Genomic DNA, 17,523 nt, shown 5'->3' with positions numbered 1-17,523 from the left:
ATTGTTAACTTTCTTATTGCATGGGATTTGATGTTCTAGGTAGTTTTTAATAAGAGGCTTATTTTTATTTCAGTTCTGCAACAAATCAAAAATTTCAAGAAAGTACAGGAAAAGACAAACCTGCTTGGGTCTACTAGGCATCAAAATCAGGCTGGTTTCTAGAGGGTTATTTTTACAACAGTAAATCTTTGTGCTCCCGTTGTTTTTCAATACTGCACGTTTCAGCGCATTTGTGCAATCCAGAATATTTGCTGCAGCTGTACTCTTGTGGGATGGGTGTTAGAAATATTCTGTACGTTGGTAATTCTGGCTGGATGATTTTGAGGATGATCATTTCATCAGCCAGTGGCCATTTGGAAAAGCAGAGGACTGCTGCAAGTGGCACTGAGTGGCAGTGAGCCTCCAAGAATCTTTATGCTGGCAAGATGTGGCATAGCTGTGAGTTGTCCTGAACCTGGCATTCTGCTAGAGGCAGGGTTACAGAGGCAGGATAGCAGTGCAAGTCTCAGGTGGAAAATCTGTACCAACCCAGAAAGTCCTGTGGTGCTGTTGTTTATTCCCTTGCTGCTGGCTCTTTGCTGCTGAGACTGCATCTAAGAGCTATTGGGTAGGCCAGAATCTGGCCTATAGTCTGTATGTTTCATTCTTTCATGTGTGAATAAACTATGAGAAGTCTATATGCAGCATGTGTGTTTTTCAGTTAGATGTTTACAAGATTGTTTATTGTGTCATTGAAATAGCTGAGGAGTGCTCAGTAAACCATTCTGTATTAACTTTTCACCAAGCACCTGGTGGACCACATGGTCTTGTAGCTACATGTGTGCAGGGCCTTCAGGAAGTGCTCCAAGTGTGTTGACTTGTTACCATGTGTGGGTGAGAGATGGCATGGGTCAGAACCGAGTGCATGTACCCCTCATTCAGACAGACAGGGGATATTAATGCTGTGAAATAATGATTCAGCTGCCAAGAAGTTCTCCTGTCCTCATGTGCTTGTATAGGTATAGGTGTCTTTTCCACTGGTGAGTGATGAAATAAATGTTATTTTTGCCATTGTTTTAGAAAGACTATATCTTCAGTGCCGAGCTTCCTCCTAGTAAATGCTTCCTGAGGAACTTTGGTTAAAAACATTTGAGTTTGTTCAGACTAAGCAGGTCATGTGGCAAGGCTATACTGTGTTGTTTGGGAAGAAACATGTCTTAAAAGGAAGATCAAGGTCTTTCCGTCTGACCCAGACACAAATACTTTCTGAAGTTTAGATTGATCAAGAATAATTTTGCAGTTATTTGAAATCTGGTTCTTAATGTAGTCTTCAATCTCTGCACTACTTTATCCACACCAATTATTGTGTTCCACATCTCCCAAACAGGTAGCTGTTACAAAACCAGTCCTTCAGCCTTCTTGATTTTACAGCTTTCAAGGGAACAGTCTCTTAAAGATGATGTTAAGGATCTCCTTCTATTTCTGCAAGGGCTGTCCACATCAAAAATAAAATTGTGGGGATTTTTGCAAGTCTTTGAGAAAACAGAAGGGAGTGCAGGTTGAGGCCATTGACATTGTCTAAACATCTGTGGACACTTGGTGCAGAGCTGTCCTCAAGCCTGGTGCAGCAATGAGAAGAGACAGGCAGGGAAGAGAAAGCAGAAATTATATGGGTGACTGAATTTCCTGAAGTGCGGGGAGATTATACACAGACCTGGAAGAATAGATTAGGAACAGATATGGGCTATGGCCTGTGTTAGATGACCAAAATAAATACAGTTATTACAGGCATGAGGGTAGAGGATTGTGATTCCATTGTGCCTGTTGGGAATTTTTCTTAAATTTGCAGGAATCGACAGTATTCACATTTAAATCCAGCCCCCCATGAGAGTTTTTCAGACTCTGAGTATACTAAAACTACCTTATTCCCTGCAGAGCAGTACAGGACAAATGGTAATTGTCTACCTAGAGTTTTACTGCTGTCTGGCTTTAAATAGATGTTCTCAGGATTGTCTGACCCAAAGTAGGCCCAGTTATTTTTTTTTCTCCTTCCTTTTGTTTTGCAACCTCTTGCAGTGAATTCGTTAGGGAAGAAAGATCACTTGAAAATATACACAGTGGCGAACCTCATCCTTTTTATTTCTTTTAACACTCTTGCATTCATGAGACATCCACCTAGAGATAATGGAAGAGAAAAAAACATTCGCAAGGGAAATAGATTCTAGTTTAAGCTTCCAGGGGATTATTATAAACAGGGAGAAAAAATACTTTAAGGATTGTGAGAAGCGCCTTGTCAGTGTCCCTTTAAGTACAACAACTACTAATGCATTTGTTACAGAATTGTGTGAAATGTAGCTTTTTACTAGGTGTTTTAGCTACAGTATATTCATCTTACAATCATGTCCTAAATGGTATACTATATACCTCCCTTCTCCATCTCCCTACCCGCCAACAAAAAAAAAAGTTTTATTGTAGACCTTCTTCCATGAATGGTCAAGAAAATCCTGTACACCAAACAGTGTCTGCTGTAGCAAACGTGTTTATCCCTTTATAGGCATTTGGAGAAATTGTCTATCACCTTGTGTAATGTCAGTGCGTAAAGACTTTGCCTGGTGACATCTATCACAGTGATCATCAGGGAGGGAGCGAGGTCTGCAGGGCCGCCACACTCCTTGACGGAAGGCGGAGTAGGCAGCATCTCTCAACAATAGGCAAAATACCAGTTTGGATGAAGAAGAGGGAACAGCATATGCCAGCTATGCTTCTGATCTGGAATAAGAAATGGGCCAGGGATTCCACTGTGCTTCAATCATGCATGGTTTTGCAGGCAGCCCTCACTCAAGCTATGACAAAGCTGCAATTTAGTCAACCTTCATTTACCACTTAGTAACCTTTAGCAGCAACTTTATTGTAAGATCTATCGGTAGTCTACTTTTATAAGCCGGGCAAGAGTGGTGTGGCCTTGCACTTGTGCTTTAAACAACTATAATTAAACTCATGTCAGGTTGCCACTGAAAATTTCAGGAGTCAAGAGGAAGGGTGTGGTCTCTGGGGAGGCTCCTGGCCTGGGCCATGCTCTGGACTTCTGTGATATACCAACTGTTTGGGGCTATTAAAGTTGCAAGTGTGGTAATGTGGTACATGGCGTTGTAGGCACCAAAGATGTAAAGAAAAAAAGTTAAACTAGTGAGAAGAAGCTGAGAGGCTGAAATGTGATACAATTTCTGTTTATTACTTTCCAATAAAAACTCAGATATTTATCACTTGTTATTCTTCTTTCTTGCTATTCTCTTTCTAGGTAATGGGAGATAATATTCTATGTTTTCTTCATAAATTCCTGTGTGTGATTTTAGGAGTAGATTCAAACTTCAAACATCACAGATAGTGCCCTTAAATGTCCACATACAATAATTATTATTTTTTTGTCATGGGTACTGATTCCAAATGAAAAGACCGTTGAGGCATTTTGGGGAAGAAAGTCACTTGAGGAAGGACAATTTTGTTGACATGGAGGGCTGGAGGATATTTTCCCTTAGGAATTAAGTTTCATTTCAAGTTATAAGAGAACACTGGGGAAAAAAAGGAGAATAAAATCCTTACTATTTTTAAATTTTCATTATTCCCTCTGAGATCATGGTTTCATGTTAATAGTCATGGCAGAAATGTAATATTTTCTTTCAGTTATTTTTGTTATTGTAAAGCACTGCTCCTGTCAAAAGTATGTACTTAATTTTAAATGTGAATGCTAAAACTAATCAATATTAAATAAACATGTTGTCTTAATTAACAGCTCTTTGAAACATCACAGATCTTGTTCCTCCTCTTTTGTACACTCCCAGCAGAATTTTCAAATTTCATTAATAACACTTGACATAACCTAACTCATCTACTTGTGAATATAGTCAGCCGCCCTTGTTGTCTTACAGCTTTCCCTGCTGAAAAATTTGGTTTGTTTTAAAGCTGAATTGTGTAGATTTCTGATATACTTTGGATTGTGACTGCAACTGTGAAAATCCTTATCATGTTGTCAGTGTCTGAGTTGGTTGGTTTTTTTTTTTTGCTTTAGTTAGTTTCTAAAAAGTGTGAATTTGACAAGCTACAGTTTCTATCTAAACTTCCAGTTAGTGCATATTTTAACTACTTTCTTACTCTAAATTTTTCTCATATATACTTTCTTAAACTGATTTTTCACAATTTGTGTTTTTAAAAATATTAGAGTCATTTTAAAGACATTTATATTTATTTCTGGAGTACTCAAATTATCTTCGATATTCAAATAGAACATAGAGCAAATTTTGTTTCATAAACATTTGACCTATAGAGCTATATAAGGTTTTTCACAGCAGAAAAGAAGTATGGTAGAGGAGAGGGAGTTTTTTCCTCTGTCAAGAGGGGAATAAAAGCATGGCCAGTAATGATTGTGTGCGTTTAATGAAAAGCTTGGTCTTATATTTATGCCAGAGGTGCACACAAATGGGCACCTGCAAGTAAGGTAGGCACTTCATCAAATGCTTTCCTTCGCAAAAGATTCCCATCTTGCAAACATCAGCCAGAAGGGTGGATGGGTAGGTAGTCTGCAGGTAGGTGGGTGGTGAATTGATAGGTAGAGATTCATCAGAGCGAAATAATGGAAATAATGATGATGATAAGTGGTATTGTCCTTTTAAATGAATAGATAATACGAAGAGATAAACCTCACCATCTCTAATTTTCTCTGTAGCTACCTTCCTTTTTAAAGTATATTTCCCTCCTTTCTAAAGATACTAAATATCTCATCCTTCTTATGGAGATAATTTGGGAGTTTAGAGTTTCCAACAATGGTGTGTATTGGACAGTTTTTCTACACTGTGCTTTTCAGTATTTTGCTTTATATGAATGAGTCATTAAGCCTCAGCATTATGGGAATGTTCAAGAGAAGCGTTATACTGACTGGGAGTGACACATTTGCCTCACCCCGGATATTAATGCTGACAGTAAAACTTGTTTGGAAAGCAAAAAAAGATTAAAACTAAATTTCATCCTATCTGTGAATCAAACTTCCATGTGAAATATTTGTATGTTTCACATAAGAGGGCTAAATAAACAAGAGTGTAGCCCCAATTTTTTTTTCTGTTCTCCTCTCTTGGTGTTTCCTCTGAACACAGACTGAGCCGGTAGTGTCTGGGTTTTTTTCTCTTGTCCTCTCTTGGTGTTTCCTTTGAACAGCGACTGAGCCAGTAGTGTGCTTGTAAGTTCTGTGATTTCTCTTTCTCATTTAACCTTTTAGCTGCTGCGATATAGGTATAGGTCTCCGTTGCTTTTTTCTTGCAAACCTCATCCTTCTAAGAAGTCCTCCATGCAGGAGTTCCTGGACTGAATTCTTTGCTGATCTCACCACAAATTTATCGACTTCAGAGTTTCAGTGTCTGATGATCTTTGATGACTCCAGAACAAGTGATTTGGTTTTAGTCTTGGAGATTCACATCGTTACTTGAACTGGACATTGACTGGAAGAGTAGTTAACATTTGTTTAACAGTAAATAGGACTGTATGCAACTGGAAAGGTGTGTCTAGCTGCCCTCCCAGAAGAATCCTATTAGAACTTATTTTACCTAAAAACTTGAACCTCAGTAAAGTTATTAGAGGCAGCAGCAGCTACAGGCAGAAGCTGGTCTTGAAAGATGCTCAGTGCAGTGAGGAGGAAAGGCAATACACAGAAGCAGCTCTTGGGGAACTTGGGCCACAGCCAGCGAATAGGAAATAAAATGTGTACTGAGGGAAAACAACAGCTGAATTTCCTTGTGCCACTCTCCCAGTCCTCCCAGATTCTCCCCACATCCTATGAGTCTCTTCCCAGTTGCCTCTGCACAAAACCAGGCAGGTGCCAGCTGCCTGTCACTGTCTGGAACTTGCATAGTATGAGATTCCAGGGGGCTGGTTTTGGCGTGTCCTGGCTTCCTGAAGTCAGCTAGAATATTGTGTTTGTATGCTGCCACATTAGACTGTAGATGCTTGCACTTATGTCTTACCTACCTCTAAAGAGCCCCAAGCACTTCTGGCATTGTATAAACAGTAAACACCTTGATTCCTCTGACCTCAGAAACAAGTTTGTTTGACAGTTTTCCTGGTGGGCTCTGTGTCTAGGACAGCCTTTGTTCTCACTTTATTGCATCATGAAGAGAATGCGAAGTCCTCTGTGTGTTTCCCTAGACCTGCTGGTTTTCCTGAATGACTTAAAAAATAGGGATAAGACAGACAACTTTGTATACTATTTCTCATTCCCTGTGAAATATACAACTCTATTTCACTATACTTGCTAGTAGTATACAGCTGGTAGTTCCCACCTGCAGGTAGTGGCAGTTAATATCTGGAGTCACGGTAAAGTACTACATTACAAAATCTGGTACCATGGCTTAAAATAATTGCATATATATTCTTTACAGATTCTGATTGCCAGTATCATGTGCAGCTATAGCAGGGAGGACTGGACTGAACTTTCAAAAATGGCTGAGGTAATAGTTTTCTAAATGTGTTTCTGCATCTTTTTTTATTCTCCTTAAAAACAAGTGCTGCAATAAGGAATTTCTTGAAAGAAATAGATTCAAAATGAAAAATGAGAATTTAAAGCATGTCCATTATAATTTGTTTATTCTGTGTTTTCATTAAAATGATGGAAATATAAATTTAAAGGAATTCTCTTTCATAAAAATGGTCCCTTGGATTTTTAAGCAATACCTGGAAAGCCTTTAGTCTTTGAATCTATATACTTTTTATTTGCATTTTAAGTAAACTGTATATTATGACAGATGCCCTGATAAAATTTAATTCTACCTTTGAGAGCCTAACTTGATCTTACCTTGCCTACAGGCACACTAGTTTGACAGCACCAGAAGAAATTTTGAATATAAAACTCTTGAATATTTAAAGTATAAAAGGCTCATTTAATGCTATTCTAGTTTTAATACAGACTTCCAAAAATGATAGCAGAGAAAGCCAGCATATATAATATCAGTCAGCAGGCTTTCTGTAATATAAATCCAGTCTTACACAAATGCAAACAGACTATGCACCTGAAATTTTTATTCAATTTGAAGGAAAAAAACTATTTAAAAACATGTACCTGTGTCCATAGGGAATAGTTTAAGAAATACTTGATTATGACCACAGTAATTTCATTCAGAAAGGTGTCTATATCTGACTGTAATACAAAGTTGTTGTTTTTAAATAAAACCGGGTTTTTCTACATAAAGTATCTAGAGGAAACAAAAGGCATAGTTTCAGATCAATAAGGAAGATTTTAACAAATATAAGCATTAGTGCTATCATTAGCTCAGATTTAAATGTTTTATAAGTCTTATATAATTTTAATACATGTTTTTATATATGTGTAGATGTGGGTGTGGATATGTTGAATTTGTTTTTTCATATGGCTGAAGGTGTATGTTTGGACATTGTTGTTTCTTTATTCACAGTGTCCTAAGCCCCTTCTATGGTGATGTGGGAAGACACTTCTCTGTTTTCCTTGACCATTTTAAACCTATAAGGAAAAAAATCACTTTGGGGACTTAGGGAAGTGAAATTAAACATTATTAGTAATTAGCTAGGTGATCTTCAACACTAGTCCATTTTATACCTGTATTTACCTAATTGACCATGAAATCTTTTGTGGAATCTGTGCTTGACAGGAGCAGTACTGCTTTTAAACTGACTAAGATGAATGGCTTTATAGTGCCATTTGCTCCTCTTTTTTAATCCAGTGGTACTGCTATCCAACTTTAAGACAGATAGTTCTAATCTTGTCTAAATGTTAGCCATTTAGAAAAAAGTAGTTATTTAAATGCACTCAATAATGTGTAACCTATGTGATATAACTTTCTTCTGCAAAGTAGTTGTTAGTCTCTGCTCTGTGGAGAGCAGCACTCTCATTTGGCGTGCTCTGGAATCCACAGCTGAAGAGCAGTGATACTTAATTGCATGCGTAGGAGCCTACCTAGAAGGTAATAGATGTGGCTTTCCAAAGAGCAGAAGCCCCAGAAGGGACCGGAGTGCCTCTCGGCAGGAGGACGACCTATTCGTACAAAAGGTCAGCTTGTCACGGAGGCCGACAGCACCAGCAACAGCACGGCATGGCTGGGCTTGCAGAGCTGGCCAGGACGTGGAGGATTCCTGAAAGTGATGGATGGCTTCTCCCCTGCTCGCGTGCTCGGGGAGCTGCTGAACCATGGCCACACAGCAGGCAGCTACTCCAGTTCAATAAGCAAAAGCAAAATGCAAATGCAAAACAAAATGCTAGTTACAGCCACGTGGAAGGCAACAGGAGAGGTCCTCGTCTCAGGCTGGAGCAGTTCAGCCGGGAGAAAGAGGAGCATGTTTGTGTGCTGCCCTTGTGCACCTCAGCTCCTTTGCCTTTTAATTGTAGCTAATACAGGGTGTGGAGGAGAAATTAACATGAATAATATAGACTTTTTAAAATACTCTCTTGTTTGACTTCAGAAACAAAAAAAAAATAATGACAAAAGCTATGGCATAATACAGGTGCCTGTAGAAAATTTAGAGACTAAAATCATTAAAGCAGAAAGGAGAAATTTACTACTGAGTCACAGTTCTTCAGAGCACAGAAGCACCTGCGTAGCACTGACTACCAAACCTCACTTGCAGTGCTGCCCTAAGGCCCTGCAATTACATTTCATTTTTTAACATTTTCCAGAACCCACTCCTTATTGTGCTTGTGTCTTTTAAATTTATTTTTTACTTTAATTTCCTTTGTAATTTTAGGAAGCCACATCAGTTTTTGAAATTTTTCTCTGTAATAATCAACACATTTCCTTTTCAGGCTATCATAACCATAGCTTTTTCTCTTTAAAAAAAAAAAAAAATCTAAAGAAATTCATTTAACATAAACAGTAAATGCTACAGGAAAGAGTACATTACTTGAAGTTAATTTTGCATTTTTTTTTCCCTTTGCATGTTTCATAGGTTGCTGGTGCAGATGCACTGGAGTTAAATTTATCATGTCCTCATGGTATGGGGGAGAGAGGCATGGGCCTGGCCTGTGGGCAGGTAGGACTGTAACCGCAATCTCTTTCATGTCTCTTCAGCAATCCTGCACTACCACATTGAAAGTTACACCTCGGGGGGAAGACACAAGCAGCAGATTACTAGCTTGAGATTTTTTGGTTGAATGTGTTTAAATATTTAGTGCTGAAAGCAAAAGAAAAAGAAGACAGAAGCTGAGAATATACAAAATGCTTAGTTTTGCTGAGAACAAAAATGCATTATGTATTTGGCAAGGAACAAGATGAAAACAAATAATTTCCAAAAAGCGCTTGGACAGAATTCGTTGGTTTCCATTTCAGTGCCCTGTAGATATCTTTTAGATCACAACCCAGTAACTACTACATATATCAATAATGATTTTGAAGGACATGAGATATTCACATATTTCATTTCACAATTTTTGGCCTATGAACCTAACTGTATTTTAGAATCACGGAATACGGCATACATTCTGGTAGTGCCACCTACAGTTAATGTCTTCTCTTATAAGAGCCTGTTCTGTAACCTATAGATTTTGATGGTTTATACAGTTTAGTTTGGAATTATCTTTGCCTGATGTGTCCGCTGTGTAGAAATCTGATGCAGTTTATCAATACATCCCATGACTTCAGTTAGGAGAATGTGTGTTGCCCATGAAAAGAAAATAAACATCCATGAGCCAATTCTCATACTAATATCCTTTTAAAGTTTTCAGATTTTTGCACATTTTGGTCATAGTTTGAAATTTATTTTCAGTCTGAAACATGCCCAAATGTGGTGAACTTGGAAGTCTCTGGAAAATCCTGGTTCAGTCTACTGGGAGAAATTTTCTAGAGTTTGACCATCAAAGTTTTGTAAGTCTGAAAACTGTTTGATTTCCCATCTTACTGTGTTTTGGGAAGAGGAGAAAAACAAGAGGAGGGAGATGCAGAGTGGGAATCATGATTACATGCCCTAAAATTGACACATACTATTCCACTGATCCCCTTAGAGAGGGCTAGTAGACACCTTAATTCAACCTGACTTCCTCAGTTAAACACAAAACTTTTAAGAACTGAGGTGTGGTTGGATAACTAAACCATTAATTTTCTGAAACTTTTAGTAGGGTGGCAATAGGAGCTGTAATCATTTCTATGCAACTGTGGACACACTTCAGGTGCAGCTTTATCATAGCAATATTGTCAGGCACAGCACACAGGACATTTTATTATTTTCTATGAACAAAATTATGTCAATCTCTTCTATGCTACAGATTATTATTTTTAATGAAAGTAATCTGGATGCTTTTCATAGTCAGTGGTGATTAACCAAAGTTATGATTAAAAATGGGAGAGAGTTCTAAAAACCCTCCAGGACCACACTATAATAGTTATTATTATTTTTTTCCCTGAATTACATTCAACAACAAAGAGCTATAGTGGCTGTTGTTATAAGTTTATGTAGCAATTCCTACCCTTCACTCTGAAGATTGTAACTCAGTAGTTTGGGTTGTCCCCACCTGAGATGGCAGTGCACTGTAGAAGGGTGCGGTTTGGTTAGGGAGAGCCTGGAAGGCTTCACACAGCAGCTGAAACAGGCTCCTTTCATGCATGCTTTTTTTTCTGCCTTTTTTTTTTTTTTTTTTTTTTTGGCATATGTTATTTCCAGCTTTCACTGGTTGGAATAATATATGCATGTGAAGTTGCTTAGATGTGTAGTCAGTAGGGAGCTGTCTGGCTACATGAGTTTTTACATATCTTTCAGCTATTGTAAAATCAGAGAACCAAATGCAAAATCTGAGCACTCAGGGCTATCGTGTGGATTTGTGACTCTCCTTGGAGGAGATCAGATCCATAAACCAAGAAGAAGATTACATTATATATACATATATGTTTGTATAATAATAAAATTTCTCTCTTCCCCATACAATATGGATATTCTTTTAAATGTTTAATATATACTACTCTTGTTTAAATATATTCTTGTGTTTTCTTAACTGTCTCACCAAAATGAGAGCTCAGAAAAGAATCTACTTCTTTAGACAAATATATGAATAAAACAAGCCATCTTTAGAGGGCCAGATCCTGAGGTTCTTCTTCAGAGTTGACTAAAATTAAATTATGGTGGCTTTAAATGTAGTTTAACGAAGCAAAGGGTGAGAATAAACTGGATAAAATAATGATACGTGTGACAAGATTTATCAGTGGCCCTTCAGGGGGCTTCCGTGTGTGGTGGCCCCTTGAGACCCCATCATAAGACAAGAAAGTGCTAGGAAGTATTTTGGCTCTACTCCTAATTTTATTTTTTTTTCCCCATAGCTGAAGTCTAATAGGTCATACATGGGTGGTGTGGGGAAGAGAGGGCTCAGATATGCTCTGGAAAAATAGCAACACTTGCTATCTAGACGTCAGGGCATGAGGCTTTGAGAGACAGAGCAGCTTTCCTGGTGGTACAGTGAAACAGGTTTTCTTAAATCTTTTTGATAGCATAATCCACATCTTCATAGGAAAATTTTTTATTGATTAGATCCCTTTTCATGCCTAAGCACATTAAATCCTCAGAAAACTGCAGAAATTGCTGAGATTAAAAATAATGGCAGAAAAACATGTATGTGCTTTTTTACCATTTATAACGTCTAAAATGTTCTGCCTTTTTTTGTTGCTGTTGTTTAAAAAAAAGGGAAAGGAAAGGTTAATTACACTGTCTACGTTTTTTCCTCATTTCAGTTCCTATGGTGTGCCTAAGGGTAGGTGTAGATATCTGGGAACATCAGATTTGTTTTTTTCTCTATCCTATTTTGTTATCTAGTCTCAAACACTTCCACTGTTTTATACCCACTGTAAATTTTAAAAATTCCAGATATATCCAAATTACATATATAAAGAATTGGTACTAAGCATGGCTGTTTGTTTTATACTGAATTACAGTTCTCAGCTTTTATTTGATTTTAATTCCAAGTCATTAGTGCAGACACGCTGGCGCCTAAACAGCATAGCTAGCCAGAGGGTAATATTAAGAGGCATCTGTATTGCTGCCAATAAGTTACTTAAAGCTGGTTCTGTATAAAATGTCAATTATATTTACTAATGCTGATTAATGATAATAAAGTTAAGGTTTGTATTCTTTCATAACAACCTAGAATTGTATAAAAGTTGGATATCATTAAAAATCATAATAAAATTTCCATCATAAGGGTTAACAGCACTAATGCACGGATTTTCTTTGGATCAGATAACGTAAGTGTACAAAACATTTAATAGTAAACATAAAGGACAATGTGGTGAACAGCAGATTATTAAAAAATGACAGTATCTCTTTCCCACTATAGTTCATTACTGTAGTAATTATAGCATAAAATTATGAAAATAATAAATCAATCAAACTTCTGAGATGGTAGCATTCATGTTTCAATGTCTAACTTGTGGTGTTGTATTTGTGGTGCACTTTTTGTTTCTTCGCTGGAAATCATGCAAAGATGTTTTAATTTTTTTTTTACTTATCCTTCTAAAAAGTGGCATTAAATATTCAGAACCATTACTGTGATGTGAAATCAACAAATTTGAGTGTTTGGCTTTTTGGTTTTGGTCCAAAAGTCAACAAGTCTCTCCAGCTGCTCTGGTAAGAATGAATAAATAGTTGAATTGAGTTGATAATCTGGGTTTTATTTTGCATTCCTGCTAAATTTTGTATCATACTTTGTTCAGATGAAACCCCAGGTCTAGTAAGTGTAATGTGCATATACCTAGAATCATTAGAGTAAGACTGACTAGGACGAGTGATATCCAAAGTCAGGAAGAGTAGCTACAAAGAGGGAGAGATGATTCTCTATAGCGTCCGATGATACAGCAAGGGGCAACAGCCACAAATTGTATGCTGAATGTTTCAGGTTGGGCATCAGGAGAAAAATTCACCAAGAAGGTGATGCAGTACAGGAACACGTTGTCTAGTAGGGCTGTGTATGCTCCATCTCTGGAGTTTTCAGAGCTCAGGCAGGCAAAGCCATGGCCAACCTCAGCTGGTGTTGATGCTAGTCCCACTCAGAGCAGGAGCTTGGACTAGCTGCCCTCCAGAAGTCCATTCAGACAAACATTTCTCTGGTTCTGTGGATTCACCCTGTTCAATTCCTATCCAAAGGTACTGACTGCGTTGTTTGTACCAGGGATAGGAAATGAGTAGTGGATAAAAGGAAGCACAAGGACTCACCTGTTCACTTGGGGTGAGATGATCGGAATGATAGGGAGATCTCAGTTGGAAGCAACACATCAGTTAAATTTCCAGAGCACAGAGGATGCTTCTATACTTCTTAAAAAAGCAAATCTCATATTCAAAGATCTCAGCCTAAGTGTAAGAACAGAGATTCTTTATGCTATAAGCAAATATTTTAAAAGTTAATAACATCCTGGCTTATAAATATTTCTCATTAATTAGTCATACCTTCTCCAAAATATAAAAAATCTCTGCCTATCTCAGCATTTAACTATAGGTTTGGGGGATTGTTTGCTTTTTTTAGTTTATATTGAAGGAGGCATGTATATGTCTCTTGTGAGCACTGAAATCCAGATCCTGGTGGTTTAACTATTCAGATTATATGTAAAATGAACTTGCTTTGTGGTTCTTTTCTTACCTTTATTTTCATTTTACTTAAACTGTACTTGCTACAGCCTCTGCTGCTGGCGGTGTTCATGTTTATTGCCTACAATTAGGAGGCAAGTTTCATAAAAGCCCACATTGCCTCATTCAGAAGACAACAAATCTGTCAAAAACAAAAAGCAAAAAAACCCAAAAGCCCTGGTTACTCTGCAAAGATGAGAACTGGCTGCATGGCACAATTAGATTTGCTCTGCTGTACCTTGGAAATAGGAAAGATGAGGCTGCTTTTTAATTGAAGTGCACAGCATAGCATGCTAATTTGCCGTTGCTCTGCCAGCAAGGAGCTTGAAGTATTTTAAATAAATGATGCCCCAAACAGAATTTGATTATATCTGTGTTCATGTGGCATTCTACTATCAGCCTACAATAATATGTTGGTTAAGTATAATTCATTGAGTCCTGCAGGCAGTATTAGTTCTCTCTCTTTTGTATCAGTTACTGCAACAAATTAATGCAAAGTACAGCAGGGTGGTGTTACATTGTGCTATGGCAGCAGTGGGAACATTGCCACCCAAAATCCAGTATAAACCAGTGTAATCAAACTGAGGTTTGTGTTGGTGTTTGCAGTAGAGTTTCAGGATTTATATGTCTTCTTGTTCTCTTGCATTGGCCGCTTTCATCCATTTTGGCTGGGATCTTATGAAGATAAGTCCTAACTGATCTCACTGTCTCCATGTCTGTCAGTGCTGTCTGCTGCTTTGGGGCAGGGTTCAACCAAATGACCTGTTTCAGTTGTGTTTCTCAGTTTAAACTGTTTCAAAGATACTGAATTTCTGTAAATGTCATAAAACTAGGCAGCTGGGTAGGGGAGAGAAATTGTCTGCTGCCCAAGCTGATGGATATGAACGGGAGCCTTAATAGTCCAGCTGAGGGAAAAGCTAAGGCAGATGCAGGAAGTTCAATCACAAGGTGCAGAGTCCTCAGAAAAAAGGATTCCTTAATTCAGGTGCTAGTGGTGTTACTCTGCATGTGCAGAGATGTGCTGCACTGGGTGTTGTTTTGCTGTGAGGGTATTTGGGAGAAGGGGTGCTGCTGATTGCCTCCTCCAACTCCTGCAAACGTAGATCTAAGCACACTTTTTCACAGGCCAGGAGATGTGTTTTGTAGGGTTACATTCCTGGCTCCCACACTGATCATGGCCACATGTCTTTTTTCATGATAGTTCAGTTTTGTTGCTTTAACCTCTTTGGATGATTTTTTCACCTTCCCTGGTTTCATATGTGTCTTTTCCCTTTCTTTTCCACTCCCTCCTTTAAAACCCTCCTCATAAAGTAAACCCTTTGCTGAGTTGTTTTCAAATTAACAATTGACGCATGAGCTATTTCACTGGAAATCTGAACAGAAAAAGCTTGCTGACTATGTGATCACTCCTGGGTTGGTGACATCACTCACCTTCCTCCAGTACCTGATGATTCATTTCCTTTTCTGTTGCCCTCACAGGTTTCAGCTGTGATTAAATGTCATGATTTAAATGGATTTCTTCCATGTCTTTAGTTCCGTATGTCCTTTATGTGCTCATGTATTCTATTTTTTTTAACGTGTAAAAGGAGACAATATTTAATAATGAGGTATGACAGTTAATTGGTATTTTGTCTTAAGAATTTTGGTTTTCATACACTCGAGAAGAAATGAATTAAGCTGCAAAGTTTAATAAATTCATCATCAGAACACTATTCTGTAATTTTATATTGCAGTTTGACAACATTTAATCCACTGTTATTGCTTTGAAGGATTTTTAATTGAATTACTCAAAAGACAAAATGGAAAATAGAAAGGGATTATAAATAGGACAGTAATGTTAACAGCACTATCGATTTGCTGAAACTTTTTTATGACATCGTATGGCTGTTAATAAGGTATTAAATACTGTTATGTGTGATGGCTTTTTATTTATATAGGGAAAGCATTCTCTACAGAATGAATTTTCTTAAAAAATGTAAATGTGATTCTGTTTCCTTGAAATTCATGAAGACGTGAAAGGAAGTTGGGGATAATCTTATTTTCAATCTCACTATGATGGAAGCATTTCAGCTGGAATTCACATTATGAATAACAGATGTCACAAAAGTCAGTTTGGCCAAAATATCAGTGACCTGCAACTGTTTAAAAAGGAAACAAAAATATTTGGGCTGTTTTACTGACCCTTCAGTAGCCTAACTACAATGGACTATATAGTGAGTACTTCCCAGAAAGAAAGAAAACCATGATTTTTTTAAAAACCAAATGGCAACCTGTACTTATTCTTGCAATTGTATTTTAATTCACTGAGAAACTTTCAGGAAAGGGAAATGTAGAAAACTCAGGCAAGCATATTTCTGTGGTCTACCTGGTTAAATGTTTTGGTTAAATGTCCAGATCCTGTGGACTGCTTTGCCTTTGGATATGTGATAGCAGCATAAGGTATTGCAATTGCTCATACCGATGATGTCTAGTAATCAGGATTTATTGGAAAGAAAATGAACAGCAACAAGTATCTATGTGCAGGTAAAATAAAATATTTTAAGATTGTTCATCTTGGTGCACAATAAAATTTAACTATGCAGTGCACACTAATAGCTTTTTTCTTTCTATGGTTTCGGTTTTATGCCACCATTTGATAAAGTTAATTAACAGTGTGCTAACTAGTCTCTTCACTGCCTATATGAGAATTTTCAGGACTAGGCTCATACTTTTAAAATTTTGCCTTACCTCCCAGTAAAGTTAGTCAGTGCACTGGGAGGCTTGCTCTTTGCAGTAGACCAAATCTGAATACAGGCCTATATGATGGTCATTTTAAAACTGAGTGGAAAATCATTCTCAGAGCATAGGTTTTAAATTCCTTAGTTTGGTGATTTCAAAGGTTTATGTTTTCCTCAATTATTTGGTATTTTCTGCCTCTTTATTATAGGAAAGGACTGAGAGCTTGCCTACCTGACCACAAGAAAAAGCTATTTGTAGATGCAGCACTCATACATTCACATTCTATGCTTCCCTTTAAAATATTTAATGTATGATGTAAACCTAATCAAACCTTTATGCCTTCTAGCAGGTAACCTCTGCATGAACTAAAGAGCTGAAATATTGTTTAATCATGCTGTGTACCACTTTTTTACAGTGATATGAGAAAGATTATTTTGGTTGGCTAGAAACAACCAAGATAAAATATTTTGTACTGTCAGGGGTAAAAAGGCATTTTTATTAGTCAACACTTTACATATACCAATGCTTTTGACAAATAAACCTTTCCAGTTAGTATCTCAAGAATTTTATAAAATGTAAATGTGCAGTTTCACATTTTTCACTTGGAATGTTTAGGCCCAATTGATATTGGAACAAATCATTTGCTAATTTGAGCTGGCAATCTGTGCTTCACCCTTTCAGGCCAACTATTATTAACCTTTATTCTGACAACCAAAGAAAATAATGGTTGTATTCGACTGCTTTAATGTTGCATTAAAATCAATAGCGGTAAACAGTGATTGCTACAGTTTTAACTGACTTGTCTCAGTGAAACATAGAGCTTTTCCTATCATATAAGATAACCATAACAATTTAAAAAAAAAAAAAGTCTTATAGTTAATTTTAAAAGTTGAACGTTTTCTAACAGTGGTGTTTTTTCTGGTTGCTTAGATTAACACTTTACATTTGAAAAAATAAAAAACAACAAACAAAACCCCAAGCAAATTCAGAATAAGGAAGATTGTTATGGTTCTAATACCTATGCAGAGAGAGGACTCAGTTTTCAAAAAAATTCAGTTGTTTTTCTTTTAGTGCTGGGGAGAAAACAAAAAGCTTTTATGTGATCTGAAAAGGGAGTAATTACAAAGCTGACTAAAGACAGCCACAAACCTTTGCAAGTCTCAGTTGTGCTTGATCTTGACATCCCTCTTACTGTTACTTTAACTCCCAACACAAATCTAC

General features: G+C 37.3%; 1 protein-coding gene across 3 annotated transcripts in view; it reads left to right on the top strand.

Moving 5' to 3' along the window:
• Positions 1 to 17,523, top strand: part of DPYD (dihydropyrimidine dehydrogenase) — a 367,570-nt gene that overhangs the window by 243,312 nt on the left and 106,735 nt on the right. For all 3 annotated transcript variants that reach the window (XR_012624149.1, XM_074832563.1, XM_074832565.1), the window contains 2 exons: positions 6,402 to 6,470; positions 8,935 to 9,018. Coding sequence is in view for 2 of the 3 variants with exons in the window: in XM_074832563.1 (XP_074688664.1) it covers positions 6,402 to 6,470; positions 8,935 to 9,018 (153 nt within the window). In the remaining variant the exon portion in view is untranslated. The remainder of the gene's footprint in view (positions 1 to 6,401; positions 6,471 to 8,934; positions 9,019 to 17,523) is intronic.

Source organism: Strix aluco, chromosome 8 (genome assembly GCF_031877795.1).
Source record: "Strix aluco isolate bStrAlu1 chromosome 8, bStrAlu1.hap1, whole genome shotgun sequence".
NCBI lineage: Eukaryota > Metazoa > Chordata > Aves > Strigiformes > Strigidae > Strix > Strix aluco.
Note: the sequence above shows the minus strand (reverse complement) of the source record. Positions and strands in the feature narration are given on the sequence as shown.